At 31.9% G+C, this 20,093-nt stretch overlaps 1 protein-coding gene across 1 annotated transcript in view; it reads right to left on the bottom strand.

Moving 5' to 3' along the window:
• Positions 1-20,093, bottom strand: part of LOC111086858 — a 44,543-nt gene that overhangs the window by 5,965 nt on the left and 18,485 nt on the right. The window contains exons 2-6 of the mRNA XM_022391460.1: positions 13,457-13,662; positions 12,481-12,616; positions 11,204-11,337; positions 8,049-8,259; positions 1,273-1,409 (exon numbers count right to left, since the gene is read on the bottom strand). Of these exons, the coding sequence (XP_022247168.1) occupies positions 1,273-1,409; positions 8,049-8,259; positions 11,204-11,337; positions 12,481-12,616; positions 13,457-13,662 (824 nt within the window). The remainder of the gene's footprint in view (positions 1-1,272; positions 1,410-8,048; positions 8,260-11,203; positions 11,338-12,480; positions 12,617-13,456; positions 13,663-20,093) is intronic.

Here is a 20,093-nt window from a genome sequence, read left to right as displayed (position 1 = left end):
ATAGATTAACAATTTGACTTGACGTTTTATATATAAGGTATTAATAGTTTGTACTTGACGTTTTATATATAGATTAAACAATTTGACTTGACGTTTTATATATAGATTAAACAGTTTGACTTGAGTTTTATATATAGATTAAACAATTTGACTTGCGTTTTATATATAGATTAAACAGTTTGACTTGAGTTTTATATATAGATTAAACAATTTGACTTGCGTTTTATATATAGATTAAACAATTTGACTTGAGTTTTATATATAGATTAAACAATTTGACTTGCGTTTTATATATAGATTAAACAATTTGACTTGAGTTTTATATATAGATTAAACAATTTGACTTGCGTTTTATATATAGATTAAACAGTTTGACTTAGAAAAGTTAATGAATAAATACTGCCGCATTCTATTGATAAACAATTTAGTTCCACAGTGAGACAACCTACTCAGTTTGATTTAAATTTGCCAATACACTTTCATATTCTCCCTCTATATTTATATAACCTAGTAGACAGTAGTATAAGCTGTTTAGTTTGACTTACAGCTATAAAAAAGCTCTTGTCATGTTGTAGGTATAGGCAATATGGTTGCACAGGGACATTTACAAGAAACTGGCTACAAAACCAACTAAGCTATTTCATGTGGTTTCATTTTAGAGTAACCGCTGAAGAGTTTTGTTGCATTTAACGTGGATTTATACAGTTTGATTGTTTAGTAATATGCAGCATCATTTAAAATATAAATAGGGTTAAGATGCCTGAATCTATAGATAATAATCTTAAGATGTTTGGTGAAATCTAGATTTATACATGCTTAGTGACCACGGAAAGACAAGCGTATTGGGTTAAGTAATGATAAACATTATTTTATGCCACCTAGACTTACATAGTTGTGCATGTACTCTGACGAAAATGTTTTAACTGGCATACAAGCATGACTATGTGGAAACATAGAAACTGTCTTTTTTGGTTTGCAAACATAGCTATCAGGCTAGACGATGAAAAATCTGATCTTCGTGTGGATGTACACGTGTGCAGTTTTTTGTTACACTTGCACTATTAACTGATTACTTGGTGACGAAATATTTTCTCTGTGATTAACTTTACGCCATTTTCAGTTAAATGGCTTCGTATTCTATTTGATGTAATATCAAAATACATTCCTCAAAAATAGTCAAGGGAAACTAACTGCTTTGAATGTCGTTCATCGGGTTAAAAGCTAAATGAACACAGATGGAATGTACAATAGTTGAAATTGCCAGATCTTCACCTTTTGGTCATTGACGAACCACGTAAGCTGAGTGTTCTTCGTATCCCTGGAGGAGCTGCAGTTAACTTCTACGATGTCCCCAACTCTGTATTCCTTCTTACCAGTAACCAGTGTCGGTCCTTTTTCTGGTGGTACAACTACAAACAGAGATGACTGGTTACTCTAGCCATATAACTGTATATCAAAATAAACGAATGATACAGCCACAATTCATCTTATTTAAATGAATGAGACATGAGATGTAAAAATTAAAACGAGTGAAGTGTAGAATAACTTGGAAATTCATTTACTACCATAAGATAAGTAATAAAAGCAAGCTCTATCTATATTTACTATATCTAGAAAGGATATAAAACTAGTATGCATATATGTAATATAAAAACACTATATAAAGAAAAGGAGATGCAGTTAAGAACAACTTTACAACAAAAGAAAGGAAAGTCTGACCAAACCTTTGATGACAAAAAAATACTACAGTGATGAAAAACGTTATTGCATGACCCAATATTTTCACACTTTTCTTGGTTCCTGTAATTCTTTACGAGATTGAGCATTGTGGAAGTGTCAGAACTAGTGTAAATCAGTTATGAACATTGTGTGGTGTAAGCTGACTCATATTTCAGTCATCCAAACACATATATGTATCTTTATTAACAAACCAATCGTCACAAACATATTACAGAAAATGATCAACAAATACCTAGTAAAATGCTCTCCGAGTAAGAAAACTTAGATTTAATGATAACACAACTAATTTATTCGACAAAATGGATCACAAAGTCTGTTACTTGTTTTAATATTTGGTTGCGCACCCTCTGGCCTTCATAACTCTTGAAATCGCCCTGGTATAGAGTACATGAGGGACCGAATGTAGGCAGTTGTGATTTCATGATGCCAAACGTGGATTAGGGTAGTTCCAAGGTGCTTCACGGTTTCTTTTCTTGCATTTTGTTACCCATTACCTTCCAGCAGTTTTCGACAAGGTTGAAATCTGGGTTGTTTACTGGCTAGCTCAGTGTCTTGATCATCTCCCTTCGAAGATAGTCCTTTCTCTGAAGTGATGAAATAAAACCAAGGTGTCTTTTCAATACAAGTAGAGTGAAATGTCTTCTAATGCATGGAGTGCGCAAATATTCCCAACCTTTTTAGCCCTGTGACATGGAGCAGAGTCATCCTGGAATGTGCATTGGTCAGCTCCACAAAAGTGATCCCTAATTGTTGGCTTTAACCGGGACTCGAAGATCTCGATTTACTTGTCGGCATTGACAGTGCCTTACACAAAATGCAGGCATCCGACACCCTGGCCAGAAATGCATCCCCATATCACCTGGCCCCCCCGGATGCTTTACAGTTTAATTCAAACACGCTGGATGAAATTCTTCTTTACATCGACACCGTACAAAGTGCTTCCCATCAGACTCGTGCAGGTCGAACTTTGATTCGTATAAAAATACCATTTTGCTGTACATCGCTTCAGTCAGCATGCTTTTTAGCCAGTTCAACCTCATTTTGTTGGTTAGGAGGGAGTTCTTTCTTGGCTATCTTGCTGGAAGACCGGACGATGCGCGCGGTTAAAGTGACCCCTAGCGTTTTCTGCCATACTCTTTTGAGGTCAGTGGATGACAGTCGACGATTCTGCAGGCTCGTGCGTTTCAGAACACGATCGCCGCTCCACACAGCCAGCGTCTCTATATTTCTGCACCCAGTGGATCACAGTAGACTGGTCAAATTTAGTTCTTATAGCAATCTGCTTTGTCGAAAGTCCCTCTTTGCTCATAGAAACAAGGACTACATTTTTACGTGGAGTTAACTCGCAACTCTTAGCCATCACACGCATTTTGTAGCGATAGGCTTCTAAACTGGCTCTCATTAAGAATCTCTATTTATGGCCAAAAACGGCTGATGCAATACTAGGACAACCTATAAAGCTGCTGATGTAATAATTAGACAGTATTGCATCATCCGTAAACACATTTGCACTTACATGCATTAGGGCCTCAAAACAGACGATGATTCCGAAGAAACGTGTGAATAAATTGGGTGACGGAATAAATTTTTTTTCATCACTGTAATTTAAGGAACAAAGTCTTTCTAGTAGCCAATAAGGAACTTTTCCTTTCAAGATTTGGATTTTTAAAGAGTATAAAATACTTTAATAGTAAAATATGTGAAAACAACAACAACAGATTAACCATTAATTCGACATAAAAATAAGTAATGTAAAGAAAGGACACAAATTACAGCCAAGTAACATACTGTACCCTTTATCTGTTCTTCATTATAATAGCATTTAATGCTTTTTTGCAATATAAATTTAGTTAATAAAAGTTTTAATTCAGAACACAACTGACAGTGATGTTTCATTTATAATTGAGACATTTTTCTATGGAATGTCTCACTCTTCCGAATATTATTATTAGATAAGAAATAATTTTGCGTAATCATCAAATTGTAATTAGATATTTCCAAATTAGCATTCTTATTTTGAAGACTTAAGTTTTGGCAATCAACAACAACAATATGAAAAAAAGCCCACTGATAATATCTGAATCACAGCATCCGAAAACAATATAGATATAAGTCATATCTTAAACATAAGCTGAGTAATATCTAAATGTAATGTTTTATTGATGTGACAACATTCCTGGTCTTCTCTTAACCCACCCATGTATCCATTTCTTTATCTATAAAGAAGTTACATCTTGGCATTATAATTCTTAGTAATGATAACAATGCGTGTCAAATCCTCTGGTATTACAACATAAGATGCAGCATCTTTCAAGGAACATCGATTTGTAATAAAGTGAAGGCGCACATGCAATGAAACTCCCTGGTATTTTACCTTCTAAATAATTTAAAGAGCTATATAAATGTATGATCAAACTTCAACTTGAATAAGTCTAAATTCTCAGAATTACGTTCAAATACCAAATATCTTACATATATATATAAAACAAGAACAGTGTTTGTTTGAAATTAAGTACTAAGCTACACAATGGACTATCTGTGCTCTGCCCACCATGGGTATCGAAACCCGGTTTCTAGCGTTGTAAGTAAGCAGTCATAGATAAAAAAACGTTAAAAAACCCTCGTATTATTACTTAAGACTCTCTTTTCTTATCACTTACATTGCCGATCTGAGAAAATGGTGAGCTTAGTTTGAACTGTTTCATTTTAAGGGACCAATGGTATGTTCTGCGATTCCCCATACTTTCAGACGCGTTTTAGATATCAGTAAAATACACGCTTATGTATGATCGTTCCAGTAAGAAAATGGAATAACAATTTGTCATGTTACATTTAAGGCGGCCCACAGAGAAATAAGAGATATATATACTTGTAAACAAGGTCCCATTTAAAATTAATGACTTATATGAGATCTGAAGGAATAAATGAAAAAAAAAACAAAAACGGATTGGACGAAATAACTTCATTAATTATGCTCTATAGCTTTGATGTCAACATAGGACTGTGTGGCTTTGCTCAGTCAGCAGAGATAGCTAAAACACAAGAGTGGTATTCAAGACAAGAAACCATGAGAAATTATTAAACGCCCGACATCAGAAGCTCGATAGAAACCCATCACGGTCGGTCAAACTGATCATTCAACGTAGCACACTCACATTAGATTGCGAAATAAACGTGGAAAACAGTGAAAAAGGATTCGTTTATAACTATATGTGAGGAAATGACGAAAGGTTAGCCAATTAGTATATTGTTTCATATGAAACTGTATTTACTAGTTTCACATATCTATTAAAATTAATGAAATAAAACACATTTTTTATTTATACATGGTTTAAAAATATTTCTTGAAAAGATCTACATGTTCGATGAGGCGTCTATGTCAAAAGATATAGAAGTTTGGACAAACATTTTGAAATTGCATACAAATAAACTTTATGTTCAACTTAATTTATTTTGACAGTAATACTCCAGACTGATTATTTAAAAGTACACATATCTATTTTGTAAAGTTTTCATATTGCCAACTATTTTATGTGCATATTTTGGCTCTTAAACATTTTGTTGTGCTGTCTTTGTATAATTATGTTTACATTTATATATTACTAAGAGCTTTGTCACATATCTTGCCGCTAAAAATCTCCAAACACCATACTTTGTGGACTCAAAAGATGGGAAAACCACTAAAAGCAATTTTTCCCTATAAAAAAAATGATGTGATTTCCCTCATCTATGTTTTTATTTCAGAAAACTGCCCATTATTTCTCTACTCAGAAACTATAAAAGGATAATTGGTAAATGAATGCTTTCTATATTAAGTATAACACATTTCTTTTCTGAACTTTTACTTAATAGAGTAGGCAGCTAGTTCACACGGTATCACATATTATATTTTACAATTATACAATTTCCATTTGGAGTGAAGTTTGTAGAATTACCACAATATTGATTCCCTGTGGTTCAGAACTCGTTATCAAGACACGTTCGAGACACTATATTTCATACTATAGAGAAATTACATTCCCTTCTAGGGGTTCCGGAAGACCAACTGATGGGAGGGACTAAGTTTGAATCCTCAGGAAGTTAAAGTCTAAGTGTATGGGATGAAACACTCCCTGGCGTCGAGAAGGTTCTCGTATGATGCACAGATGCGTGATTAATATATGATGTCATTTAGATTTCAGGATCGTGTGATTGGTTTGCAGTTTTTTATTTTATTTTGACTTGTGGTTATCTAATTTTAACGCTGAAATGCAGAAACTGCGCGAAACAATTATATCTCATATATTTTACTATAAACATCTGAACTCTACATTATCTTGCATTTTACTAGTAACAAATCGGCCAGTCTCAAATTTCTATACGTTTTACACCTATTTGTCCGTTTTAGCCCCAAAATAATCGTAGTTATCCTGCTTCATATTTATCTTCCAATATAATTAAGTCTAAACCAATTACGATTTACAGCGTATCCAGTAATAAGATAAGTACTGAAGCATTTATTAATCTATTGTACTCCTTTATCACTACCAACCATCCCTGTTTCAGTATATTGCTACTGTACTCGGAATAATATTTTCTTTGTCTGCCGTCCCCCAGAGTCAACGGTATGTCTGAGGACTAACAACGCTAGAAACCGAGTTTCGATACCCGTGGTGAGCAGAGCAAAGATAGCCTCTCGGGTAGTTTTGTGCTTAACTTCAAACAAACAAGATATTTGTCTACCCTATTCAAGGTACGCTGATAATTGCTGGTTTGTTCTTTACACTATCTAACCATTTGTAAATTAAAAACCTTGTTTGACAAAGTGTAATTTCAGGCTAATATAAGCTGTTGTAAGCAATTTTCTCACCGCGTGTACAAGTATTTTATCTTCTTTATACTTAATTTGAAGAAAACGAAAAAAACCAAAAAAACCTAGTAGCTCACACTGGGAATACTACACATCTTATAATTCTTATTTTAATTTTCTCGCGCACCACCGACATTAGCTCCACGTACCATAGTTTGCGAATCCCTCTACTGTAATGCATAAGAAGATGTAGCATTTTGTCATCCCGAAATAAAATTTTACACGGAATTAGTCTAGTGAGCAGGAATCATTTCCATTTCTTATTGTTCGTGTCTCGCATTAATGATTTAAATTGTAGGAAATGACAGGTACTCTTTTTAGAAGATTGGGCTGGGCTTTAGTTATTACATCAATGGTTAAGGATCGCTTCGAATCATAAGATATGTTATATACCTTAATTAAAATATAGATATTATTGCTTGCAGATCGGGGTATCATATCCTTATGTTGAAAAATAACTTTTTTTTTTACATGAGAACTAGTGATGCGATATTAGCTTTCAAAGTTGCATGAGAAAATAATGATACTTTGGTTCAAATAAATTACAAAATTTATAATTCAACAAGAAAAACGTATTTGACCAGATTATCTTTATACTTTAGAACGTAATCCATTAACCTTTGAATATATACCGAGGCTTCCAAAAAAAAAGGTATTTTAATTCTAAATGAATTCGTACCTTGATAAAGTTATTCATTTCCCTTTTAATAAATATATTATTTAAACAACGACCTATTTGTGTTTGTATTTATACGCACAGTTAAGTTTTATTGTAATATTTTAGCTTACTTAGTTTCGTACAAGAAGCTACCATCCGATGTTGAATAAATTTTCTAGTTGTTTATCTGTTTACACAATCTAACTGTCGAAAAATGTTGTTTAAAATTGCAGTAATGAAGCACAACCTTTGGAAACATTCTTCCAGTAGGAGGATATTATCAATGTTTATCTTTAATATCGAGTTCTGACGGCATAATATGAAAACAAAAAACAAACAAAAAAACGATATACTTGCACAAGCACGTTCATGAAACTTTAATTTTATTAGTTTGCAGAAAATATTTCCAACATATACTAATTAGTAAAAGAAAGTGTATAATTAAGCATTTCGACGCCATCAAGATTAAATTACATCTAATTAGATTAAACAAGAAAGAAATCTAGTGCTTAACTCTGTTATATTAGGTAGATTGAACCTAAACTTTTCTAAATGAAAGTAGAATTGGGAAAATATAGTACACGTCATAGAAATGATATAGTACAATTTTTATAATAACAATAAAATATACATATATATGCAGTATGTATAAGGATTCTGTAGTAAAACATAAACGTTCTTTCCTTATAGTGGCAATATTGGTGTTTAACATTGAAGATAAAAAATTTAAGACACAGTACCACGGATTCAAAATTTACGCCATAGAATGATCCTTGGAAAATTATATTGGGTAAAACTTACAATCGCTGGGGTCTGCTCTAATTCTTCCACCAATCACGATCTCCCCACTTTGAGAGTAATATTCTTGAGAAACTATAGCTGTGCAGTCTAATGACAGCATACCATGTTTTAAATGAGTAAAGGTCACAATAAAGTTCAGGCCTAACATGGTTCTTTGTAATCCTTCTAGATGGCGTTGAGTTTCATATGTGGTAAGAAAAGTTGGTTCGGCCTATCAAAACAGTACACAATTCATTAATGAATTGATATTTTGCAATATTTCATGAATGTAACTTATTGATAATAAAAAAAACACAAAACTTATAAATGTATAGAATTAACCTGATGACGTCAAATGAAGCCAAAATAAAGTGAATTTAGTATATAGAATATATTTCCTTATGTAAATATCGTTAAACTATGATTGAATGTTCAGCCACGTAAAATATTACTTTTTCTGTAATTCTTTCACGTAGATAAAGTATGTAATTTAATAATTTTAAAATAGTATATTCATGTGTACTTTTCTGTACTGTCTATTTCACAACAGCAAGATATCTATTATTATTATTATACTTGAAATATTTGTAGTAGTTGATAAGAACTTTTATACACATTATTGAAAGCTATCATTTGGGTGCATACATCATACCCCTGATGAGTTTATTCTTTCTGTGCCTGCCCCTGTTCCTTAACGACGTTTTATAACGTGTTCTTGATGAACCAAGCCCACCCATTTTCTGTTTCCGACAAATCTCATTTTCAGATAGAATAAGTTTTCCGTTTTCCTAGAGTAACGTGATTATGATCTCCTTTTTTCTTAATTTTTTTAAGATACATATCAAGCTTGGTAAAACTGAAATTAATACATATATAAAGTTATCCCATCTTAAACTAAAGTATTAATATAATAACTGTAAGATTTTGTAAATCTGAAACCTTATATTCACTGAATGGTTTACATAAGTTATAAATACTTTTGTAACAATAGAGATATTGTTGCTCATGGTTTAATCAAATCTGTTTTGTTGCAATAAAGTAATGTAATTATAAATACTTTTGTAACAATAGAGATATTGTTGTTCATGGTTTAATCAAGTCTGTTTTGTTGCAATAAAGTAATGTAATTACAAATACTTTTGTAACAATAGAGATATTGTTGCTTATGGTTTCATGAAATCTGTTTTGTTGCAATAAAGTAATGTAATGTCAACAACTGCAAAAAGAACCTATAAATAATTTGTATTAACTTGAAAAAATTATGATAAAAGAAACATTACCTTAGATTCCAAGCTTTGGTTTCTGATATTACATGGACTATTTTTTCCATTTATGAAAACTCTGAATTATATTTCAGTTTATAATGATAATGTACCGATTGCTTTTTTTTGTACATTTTTGAGTTAAAATCTGTAAATTGATTGTGAGGAGTGTAATACTCATGTAAATTAATGATCATTATTTTTCGAACTTTTCAGCTTGTGCATTAAACAGCTAATGCTGAAGTTAATCACAATTTATAAGTGCGATATTCCATATTATGTGCTGTCCATGGAATTACTTCCTTCATTGTCGATCGTGCTCTTGCTAATAACCATAAATACGCATTATTACCCGATTCTGCAATTTCCATCTTCACCGACTTCTATGAAAGATAGCTAGGTTAATCTTAGAGTACACGTCTTGACAAACTTGTTTTTCGCAGATTTTTTTGTTGTACATAAATTTCGAAATCCAAGACCCTGTTTGAGCAGACATTGAAGTTGTACAGGTGGAACTGGCAGGTATATGGTGGAATGAACTTGTTGTGGTTCCAGTTTCATTGTTCATCTTTCTCTTGAAAATAGCCGTTAGTTTCAAGGTGTGGCTGAAAGCTTGTGAAGTTCTGTGAATCTCCAGTCTTTGTTTCTTGTTTATTAACGGGATCGAAAGAAACGTCCAGGAGTTTCTCTTTTTCTAACTATAGCTTTCCTTCTGCGAGCGAGAACCTTGCTTCCAGTTTGGCTGAAATGTGTTTTCGTAGCCCGTTCTTGCCTGGAACGCTTTGCTATGAGCAAGTTTTCCAGTTTTCATGGGCAACATTGAAGACATTCTCGTTCGAAATTATGTGTCCTTTAGTTCTACGTCGACTGCTTAAACCAACTATACAGATGCTAAACATGTCGTCCATGGTACCATGTTCCCCATCTGCAGCTCTGTACTGACATACGCAGATCATTCAAATAAAGAGCTATTAACCATCTGTTTCAAGAACCAGTTGACCAGTTAACATTAATTACTGTTTTAAAATAAAATCATTTTTAACATAACGTTCTTTCATTAATTTAAAAACACAGCTTTGGAATGAAAATATATAAATTGGACTTCCAAGAAAATTGAAAGTAGAATTAATCCAAACTCGAATTACCAAAGTATTTCAGAAAAAAATAAAAAACCTAGTATTAGCCTAGAAGAAAATGCAACTTTTAAAATACAACTCAAACGTCGTTATCACTATTCAAATATTATTATTTTATACTTAACCATGAGAATAAACAGCTGTTATTTTATTCTTTAATTACGTTCATTTCCCGACTCTTGAGATGGGTGCAGCGCAAATAGCCCGTTGTGCAGTTTGTGCTCAAACAAACAAATGTGAATTCAAAATCACATTAATATCTGTAAGTTTCAAAACCTTGATAATTATAATATTTCCTACCTTAAGTTGTTGGTTACTTGTAACCAAAATTGGGATTTTTATTATAATGTTAAGTTACTAACTGATGATTAAAAGAAAGTTTGGAAGTCCCACTGTAGGCATTTTTACAAAGTAATTATAAAATTAAGTGGTTAGGACTTTTGTATAAAATTATGATTATAATTATATTAATAGGAACTTATTTTAAATGCTAAAAGTTTGCAAGTAATATTGTTATACAAACCCTCATGAATAAAAACAATGCAGAAATGAAATCGGCAAATGTGCACTTAGATTTAAGACCTGAACAAAACATTCTACAATCACCATAATCGGAATATTTTATACTAAATTTATATTATTATGTAAGACGAGAAGAAAAGTATACAAAGTGCAGAATTGTGTCAAATATAACAATATATAATGGACAATTACACCACTAGTCTATATATGAACAGAATTACAGTTACAAATAAAGGTGTACTACAGGGAATCATACCGGCTGACCGTTAATAAGCCATGACAACTGAGCTGGTGGTTTAGAAGGACTCGAACCACAGGTCACGTTAACTTCATCACCTATGCCATAAACTGACTCTAGTCCTTCAATAGCTGGTTTATCTCTTGGTAAAACTGAAATTAGTACACATTTATGAGTATTGCAAAATCAAGTAAAATTCCAATGAATGCTGTAAAGATAGTTATTAAACATTATACATGGTTGAAGAATCTGTGTACTGTACTTATATATATCTATAGTGCGCAGATTTTTCATATATATATATGATGTGTATCTTTATATAGACATTAAGTTAAACTTTGGTAATATTTTTCCTCTTGAGAGTTCCTGTCTAGAATGGATTAATTTGTCTTAAGAGTGGCAAGTGAAAGCCTTGACACTTGTGTGTTGTTATAAACATTGATCAGAAAGAAAAGATTTATTTCTTATAATATCCATATCAAAACTGCAGAAAAAATTGGTTTTGTAAACGATTTATAAAAAACAGCATACAAGCGCAAGAATGGTATTTTTCTATAGTTTTATTTTCATTTAATGTGGTAAAAAGAGAGATAAAATGAAATAAAGTAATCATTTTTTTTAAATAAGCCATCAAAAATTAAAGTAGCTATTTTCAGTGTAAAAATAAATCACTTTATTTTTGCTTGCATCTTTGACGATCAAACTCCAACTGTAGACACAACTAAACTATAAAATACGAAATGGGAAAAAACTACGGTGAATCTATTTTTATTATTTCGAACTGAATGTGATGTTCAGTATTAAATAAAATATGAACTAACGTGAAAAAGAATATTGGTCTTTAGCACGGAAAGAATTTGAATACGCTACAAGGAAATATGGGATATTCGGCATTCACGAACAACAAAAACGTTTTGTCGAGTTTTCTAAGTACAGAACAACTCAGAAAGTGTTCTGTATGAGCTACGTGCAGCCTTTGCACAGACTACTTTTAGGTTTTGACAGCACTGAAATAGAATTTGTTGTATTGATTTTTAGGATTTTTTGCCAGCTCTTACCTGCCGTCTGTTTGCACTATATATATTTCCTTATACTGCAAAGGAAAATATTTAAAAATATAATGTTAATTAACTATGAACTAAAACATTATTCGTAAAATACATATGAAATAATAATATAAATAACAATATATTTATACACATATATATATGTATACTTTTTTAATCTATAACCATTTTTTTTCTCTTAACATATAATTCAATTTCGCCTTTAGCTCGAAATTTTGGAAAGCTTACCATACACTTTCAATTTTTTCTCTGCTTGCACAGTTTTGTAAGAGGGTGCTTCTGTTGATACTTCACAACCATAGAGGCCATCAGTATTAAGGTCTGTTTGGTCTAGGTAGACATGTGTTTGATTGGAGTTTTTAAGCTGTGAATTATAGCGATCATTAGAAATATTAAACTTTATAAGTAACATGAATAAAAACACAATACAGCTGTTGAAATGATTACAAAACTTATAAACACTTTCAACGTGTGAAGTGGAAGATAAAGTTTCGATATTATAATTTATTTATTTTCTTTTTCTTCAAAATATTTATACCTTATAATATTAACATAACAAGCAAAGAAAAAGAGACTTTAATTTTCTATGAAATCTTGATTTTTTTGTGGTTCTAATAACTCAGTGGCTGTAAGTGAGCTATTCTGTTATAGTACACAATTTGTCGTATTCGAAATAATTCAATAAGGATGAAAACGTGTTTAACAACAATGAGATGTCCTTAGATTATAAGTCAAAGCCTGATTAAAAAACTAAAAACTTATCAACTATCAAGTTAGTTTTCTTATTACTGTGTTTCTTTATCAATAACGATATCGTTAGACAGGGGAGTTACGTTAATAAAAGCATATATTTCTTTCTCATCATGCAGGAAATTAAATTGCGTGTAGGTTTAGGTTTCACGTGCATTTCAGAATTTTAAAATATCTTGAAACGGACTCAGAGAGAAAAGTAGATTTGTAATATCTTTTTTCAATCAAGATAAACTTAATAAGAGTTTTCAGACGTACGAATATGGTACATTTAAAAACATTTCGTTTTGAAAACTTTGATTTAGGAATAAAAAACGAAATTTTTTATTTGACCATTTTATAGTGTACAACTTTTTGTAAAATCAGTTAAATTTATAAAAATCAGGAAATGCATTTGGTCACACAATAAATGTGTTCAACAATTTACTCGTTAGAGAGCACTGTGAGCACTTACATCCACATGAACTCCAACTAAGTCATACTTCTGTCCTGGGGGGTTGTCACTTGGAAGGAACCTGTAGAATTCAACATGGTTTTTATACCATTTCACAGAGTAGAGGTCATCTCCCTCTAGGTTATACCAGCAATAAAGCCACACAGGACTAGTTAGTCTCACGACAGCAGGAACATGAAGATCAACAAGTTTTAGGCTTAGAGCAGCTGTAAAAAATGTTTAATTTAAGTAAATTTGGTTTAATTGTTTTTATAGAACTTTTATTGTTGTGCTATCAAAATACTGAATCACTCTTCTTGTTCAACTAAAAAAACTATTATAAGGGTGATAGTATTTTGGCAACCTTAATTTTTGACAGTGCAATAGCAAGATATTTATGATTTAACATAAAATAAACGCACATTTAATGCATTCATAGGTCAGTTCTAATTAACATTAGCGCTTTACCTCATTTTCTGAAACAGCAAGTTCTCATCCAATAAAATAAACAATGTCTCGTTTCAGCAGATTTCGTTCATTGCTTGGGTTTATTTGAAAGCGACGTTTTTGAATCTACCGATGCACATATTAAAATGGGGTTTGCAAAAGCTAATTTTTGAGCTTAGGCTAGGCCTATTTCTACTTTGATGTTGTTAGGTGCACTTTGCCTTTTCCGTGCAATTTTCATCTTGAGAAAAGAATTCGAATTGCTTATTTTCTACGAAATATGTTTCAAAGAACACTCTTCTCAAATACAATAACGGCCTTGACCAGGTAACGTGGCGAAACAGGATTAGGCTTGACATTTTGAAACACGATCAATTATTGTAAGCAGATGTAACAGCGAATATAAGTAAGCCCAGCTTACAAATCCTATAGGAAATTTACGGTAGTTCGAGCAATAAAGACAATACTTAATACTTTTTCTGATCCATCGATATAAGCCCATAATTCTTCAATGCTGACACCAGCATATATATTCTTTATATATGTGAAATAGGTCGTATCAGTTCTATCTATCTATTTATATAAGTTATTCACCGTACTGTCTATTTTATGGAAATAGAATATCTCGCATTTCTGGTTTAAGTTAACGAAAAGTATATTGAAACAAAAAGAAGGTCCTGAAGGTGGAGTCTGAAATAGATAATCTTGTTTCTCTCAGTCTTTCCTCTTAAGTATTCTACGAAAAAAGTAAATCTGACCCAATTTATGAATCTTGATCATGTATATAAAGGTCATATTTCTGGTTACTTGCAATCAAAAAAGGTGGCGTGAAGTCTTCACAACTTTTTACAGGAAAGCAGCTCAAGGAATTTTACAAGTTTTTACAGTGAGTTGTCTTGAATACTTCTGCAAGATGTCATGAAGAAGTCGCACAAAGACATGAAACTATAAAAAAGTGGATGTGAGCGATTTTAAACGATGCTACAAAGAGATAAATTATTTCATAGGACGCTACTGAGAGAGGGGTGAAACTTTCACAAGTTGTCACAGTGACGCGGCATTAACTATTTCTCGGGATATGACAGAGAAATGACATGAAGTGTATTACAGGATTCCACAGAAAAATAGCATGACATATTTTACTGGATATGACAGAGAAATGACATGAAATATTTTACAGGATATGACAGAGAAATGACATGAAATATTTTGTGGGATTCCGGAGAGAGATGGCGCGAAACCTTTTCCGGGAAGACACAGAAAGGTAACATAAAATAATCAAAACAGATTCATATTGAGGAACTTTTATATGGTTATAATGCAATTTATCTAGATTAGTTTTTAATAATATGCCGTACTTAATTGTTCACGTACTAAAGTCACTTCTACAATATCCGACAATTAAAGCAAATTCCTTATGTTGCCTCTAAGGAAGTCAACGAAATGTTTTATTTATGTCAAAACAAGTATGATAGATAGACTGATGGGAATGATGACTGCTCCTCTGTTGTACACCTTCATGCATACAGTTTAAAATATTTTATAGAAGTGAAAGAACAAGAAATATGAAACACCTATTCCGAAACTAACAGCTTTTCTCAATTTTTGACAATAATAAGCCGGTTGTCATTGGTGGTTTACATTTTAAGCTAGATAATTTATTAAGGCGTTTAAAGACAAGGAGAATGTATCAGTAACATAAAAATTCCCTTACTATATTTACAAATTACTGTTTCTGGTATAAAACTAATACATTATTTAATGTAATCACTAAAGAATATTAGATGTCATTGGGCGTGTCAAATGACTGTAATATGTATAATTGACCTTAGCGTTTGCAAGCGTTGTGTGTGAATTATGTATGTTATGAGTGTTGATGCACACATGTGTTGGCTCGTATATTTTATGTGTACATCTGAGATGATATGTCTCTTTTTATTTTTAAAATGTCAGGCATAAATGAGTGATTAATTACTGCTTGCTTCCTTAGGCTCATCTGGAGAGACTTCAGAAGAACCACCACAAAATGGGAGACGCCCTGTTCCTAAAACAGATACATACAGATGAACTTACACCCTTCTTTACAGGCCACGTGGTTTTTCCGGTAAGAATACAATGAGGTTACTGATTACCAGTTTCATCTAGTTAAAAGGTTATTGCCAGAGAAGATATATGTACATAAATTATGCATGATTAGTAAATATAAAGTTGAGTTATGTTAATCGTAATAATTCACAAAGGTTAACGAATTAAACTAGAGACGGATTCAAATTTAATTCTTCTCTGTTTTACGTTTGTGTATATTTGACAAAACTAATGATTTTACAGAAAAGTTTGCATTTAGAGATATTATAAAACAAATAACAAAGACAATAAATACTTTTCTGACTAATTGAATGTGTTTTTGAACAGTGCCTGTAGACCTTTTACCTTCAGAACACAATACACCATTAACTAACGATTAATCTTTAAGAAAATCCAGTCACCTTTGCCGTTTAATTTTAATTTTCCTGTTAACTGGCCTGTCAAAACATATGTATTCTGTATGCAAAGTCATAATAGTTACTTGACCAGACTTCCAAGCGATAAAATATATAGGCTTATTTATATCAACGAGATTCTAGAGAACTTGAGTTTCTTCTTTTACCAGTTGGAGGTTTCTCAAAAACTACCAGTGTCTACTTATTACTTTTAGCATTTGTTTTCTTAAGCGGTTCCAAAGCAGTTAAAGAGAACTTCTTTTACATTAGTTGAAATGACCATACTAAACACAGTATGCTTGCTTAAACGAAATGAAAATACACACACCCCACTCCATCATGTTTAGATGATCCGTGTTCGATTAACGCAAAATCGAAAAAGACTTGTGTGGACCCGTTGAAATTAACAGATAAAAAAACCTTTGTTTTAATAGCTTAAACATACGATTCAATTTCTCCTCTATTCTTGGGTAGGTGAAGATACTGACATCTCATGGGACAGGGCATGAGACAATTTTAAGCATCTAATAAACGACGATAGTCTAAATTACTATGCATTTAAATTCCTTCATTTAATTTCATTCGGCCATTACTGCATGCAAATAAATAATTCCCCAGACATCTATGACATCAAGGCGCATAACTAGAGCCTTAAAATAAAGAAAGAGCTTTAAAAGGACGACCCAAAAACTGCTGACTTAACCAAAGACTAAAGTCTTTTCAATAGTTTTCAAACGTTGTTTTTCAGTTAAATGTTTAAAAAATAAAATAACACTAAATCCTAGTCTTATGAAGAGAAAAGGAAAAATTATCTTAAGGGGTTATACTTATCCAAAAGTTTAGACCTTAACAAAACTCTGACACACATTTACCTCTGCATATAAATATCATACACCATTAAGTAAAACAATCTGTTCGTTAAAGCCTAGGACAAACTATCCACAGCCATATCACTACAATAAATGTTTTCCTTGCCTAAGCCTCTCGTGCATGTCAACATCATACAGTTGGTCAGATTTACGTTTGAATCGAGTATAGAAGATTCGCAAGGGTTTTGACAACTCAAAGAATATTTCAAAAATAATAGCAAAACCTAACTAGATACCCAATTTAAACAGTTTTTATGTCAATATTTGAGACTTAATACCATTAACTTAAAATAAATATCGTCTTTGAGATCAACTACCTTAATAACAATTATCTAGATAAAATACATGATATCTAAGATTATTCATCTACATAGGACATAAGTATAGTCAAATACGATGAGCTACAAGAAGGCTCATTGTACCGAAGTTCAACTTTCTAGATAACACCTATGGCACGTTTACTAGATAAACAAAATCTTAGGATATTCAAGTTTGATTACCTAGAGAGAGACTACGATATCCACGACCACTACTCAGAGTTATGTTTCAAGTGAAAAAAAAAATTCTAATATTCAACTACTGAAATATAATTCGTGTCAACAGTATGATAGGATAAACAAAAATCACTTACGTTAAATTTAAGTTTTTCGAAATCTTTGTACTTTTTAAAACTTTGTAAAAAGACCCCCCAAAAAAAGCAGCCTAAAGACTGTATTAAAACTGAACACCAAAAGTTTATTAGATGAGTAATCGCTCAGTCACAACAGTTAGGTGTAGTTATTAAATAGCAGGTCTGGTTGATTCGTTTCACATTAATTCTCGAACTTCAATGTTGAATATCGATGAGTATGAAAAATCAATATCAACCACGTGACAGGTTTACTTCCGTAGATAAGTGGTTTTAATATTTTTTATTTCAAAAATTTAGCCAATCAATAATGTATGTTTTTCAATCACTTAGAATTTGTTGCAGAATGCTTATAAATAGTATCTGCAGCATAAAAACTTTTCAACAGTTGTACGCAGTAGAGTGGAATAGTTTCATACGTTTGAGGAACAGTTGTCGTCCAATTGTTACTACTTGTTAATACGTTTGTTGAATAGTTGTCGTCCAATTGTTACCACTTGTTAATACGTTTGTTGAGTAGTTGTTGTCCAATTGTTACCACTTGTTAATACGTTTGTTGAATAGTTGTTGTCCAATTTTTACCACTTGTTAATACGTTTGTTGAATAGATGTCGTCCAATTGTAATCACTTGAACAAAAATTCCAGACAATCTTGACGATGTTTATTAATCATATTTTACTACATTCATTATACAGTAAAAATTAATAAGAATTTAAGAGAGAGAGAGGGGTTTTTAACTTATCTAAAATTGGCTTATTTCAGATGTCATGTTTTGAATTTTATGCTTAAAAATTATAATTTTTTGTAGATTTAAAACAACGTACTGAATTTATAGCGAAGCAAATGAATTTTCCGAGTTTTAAATTTGTTTCATATATATATATATATATGTGTGTGTGTACATATATATCATAAGTACTTCCACATGAGATGACATTCCAGTACATCCTTAATTGTAAAAGTATACATATATTTTCTATTTTTCTTTTGGTTGGCTTCTTTGGCTCAAGCTGCAAACTGTGAATGATAACAAGTAGTGTGCTAATGGTGGTCACACATAATGATATTGTCATTTATTCGGCAAAATAAGCTATCAACCTTGAAGAAAAACTATTTCGAAAGTAGGCTGTCACAGAAATGAAAGAAATGATGATATGCAGTGTAAGTCTGTTTTGCTTGATGAATTTCGCGCTAGTCAATACCACTCACCCCCTACTCTTGGGCTACTCTTTGCCAACGAATAGTGAGATTGACAGTCACATTATAACGTCCCTAAGGCTTAAATGGCGAGCATGTTCGGTGACGGGATTCGAACTCGTGACCACTATATTGCGAGTAGAGTGCCCTAACCACCAGGCACAGTGTAGGTAAAATACAGTTCTACATACTAGCCGAAAGGAGTCTAAAACACACAAGACTATTTAAAATTGTAGGTACGATTAAAACTTTGGATTCATCAGAACGAACATTTAGGTACGATTAAAACTTGGGATTCATCAGAATAAACATTTAGGTACCATTAAGACTTTTGATATTTGTTTTTGTAAGAATCAAATGCTTAAGATCAAGATTGAATGTTTTATTATGTCTGAAAAATATTAGTCTAGACATAGATAGCATAAATGTTATAATATTTAGCCATTATATACGCCAAAATGTTTTATTAAACAACATTCATGCATATGTAAATTACTTATCTTTCAACATTACTACTTCAAAAAATAATGTTTTAAACCTCTGATTAACATGAAAGTAACAGGATGAAAATTTCAATAAGCTAATTAAAATCTTACAATTTAAGCACCTCTTACGTTATTTTGAAATTATAAATTAGGAAATCCATTTTAAAGTATCCTTGCTTGCATGTTTAATACTCAAGAAAAGTAAATATTTAAACGTTATTTAACATTTTAAAGAATTTATTGGCAAGAATTAAATTCATTAAGCCACGTAAAAGTCCCTCTAGTTGCACCTGTTTTCATGGCATATCAATTTATCGATTCGAACCTCAACATACATATACATATATTTCAACATGAAACTTGCAATCTGAGCTTGATCTGAGCTTAAGGATGTAGGAATGATCCTGCTCGTATACCACTTAACGATGCATTGAAATATAAGTATGAAAACAGCATCACATTACACAAGAATGGTCTAATATATTAATTCTATATCCTATTATATAAGAAGATTTCAGAATCAAGAAATTGAAATAAGCTACGATGAAACA

This window comes from Limulus polyphemus, unplaced genomic scaffold, assembly GCF_000517525.1.
Source record: "Limulus polyphemus unplaced genomic scaffold, Limulus_polyphemus-2.1.2 Scaffold1496, whole genome shotgun sequence".
Taxonomy (NCBI): Eukaryota; Metazoa; Arthropoda; class Merostomata; order Xiphosura; family Limulidae; genus Limulus; species Limulus polyphemus.
The sequence above is the reverse complement of the archived record's forward strand: the minus strand, read 5'-3'. Positions and strand labels throughout refer to the sequence as shown.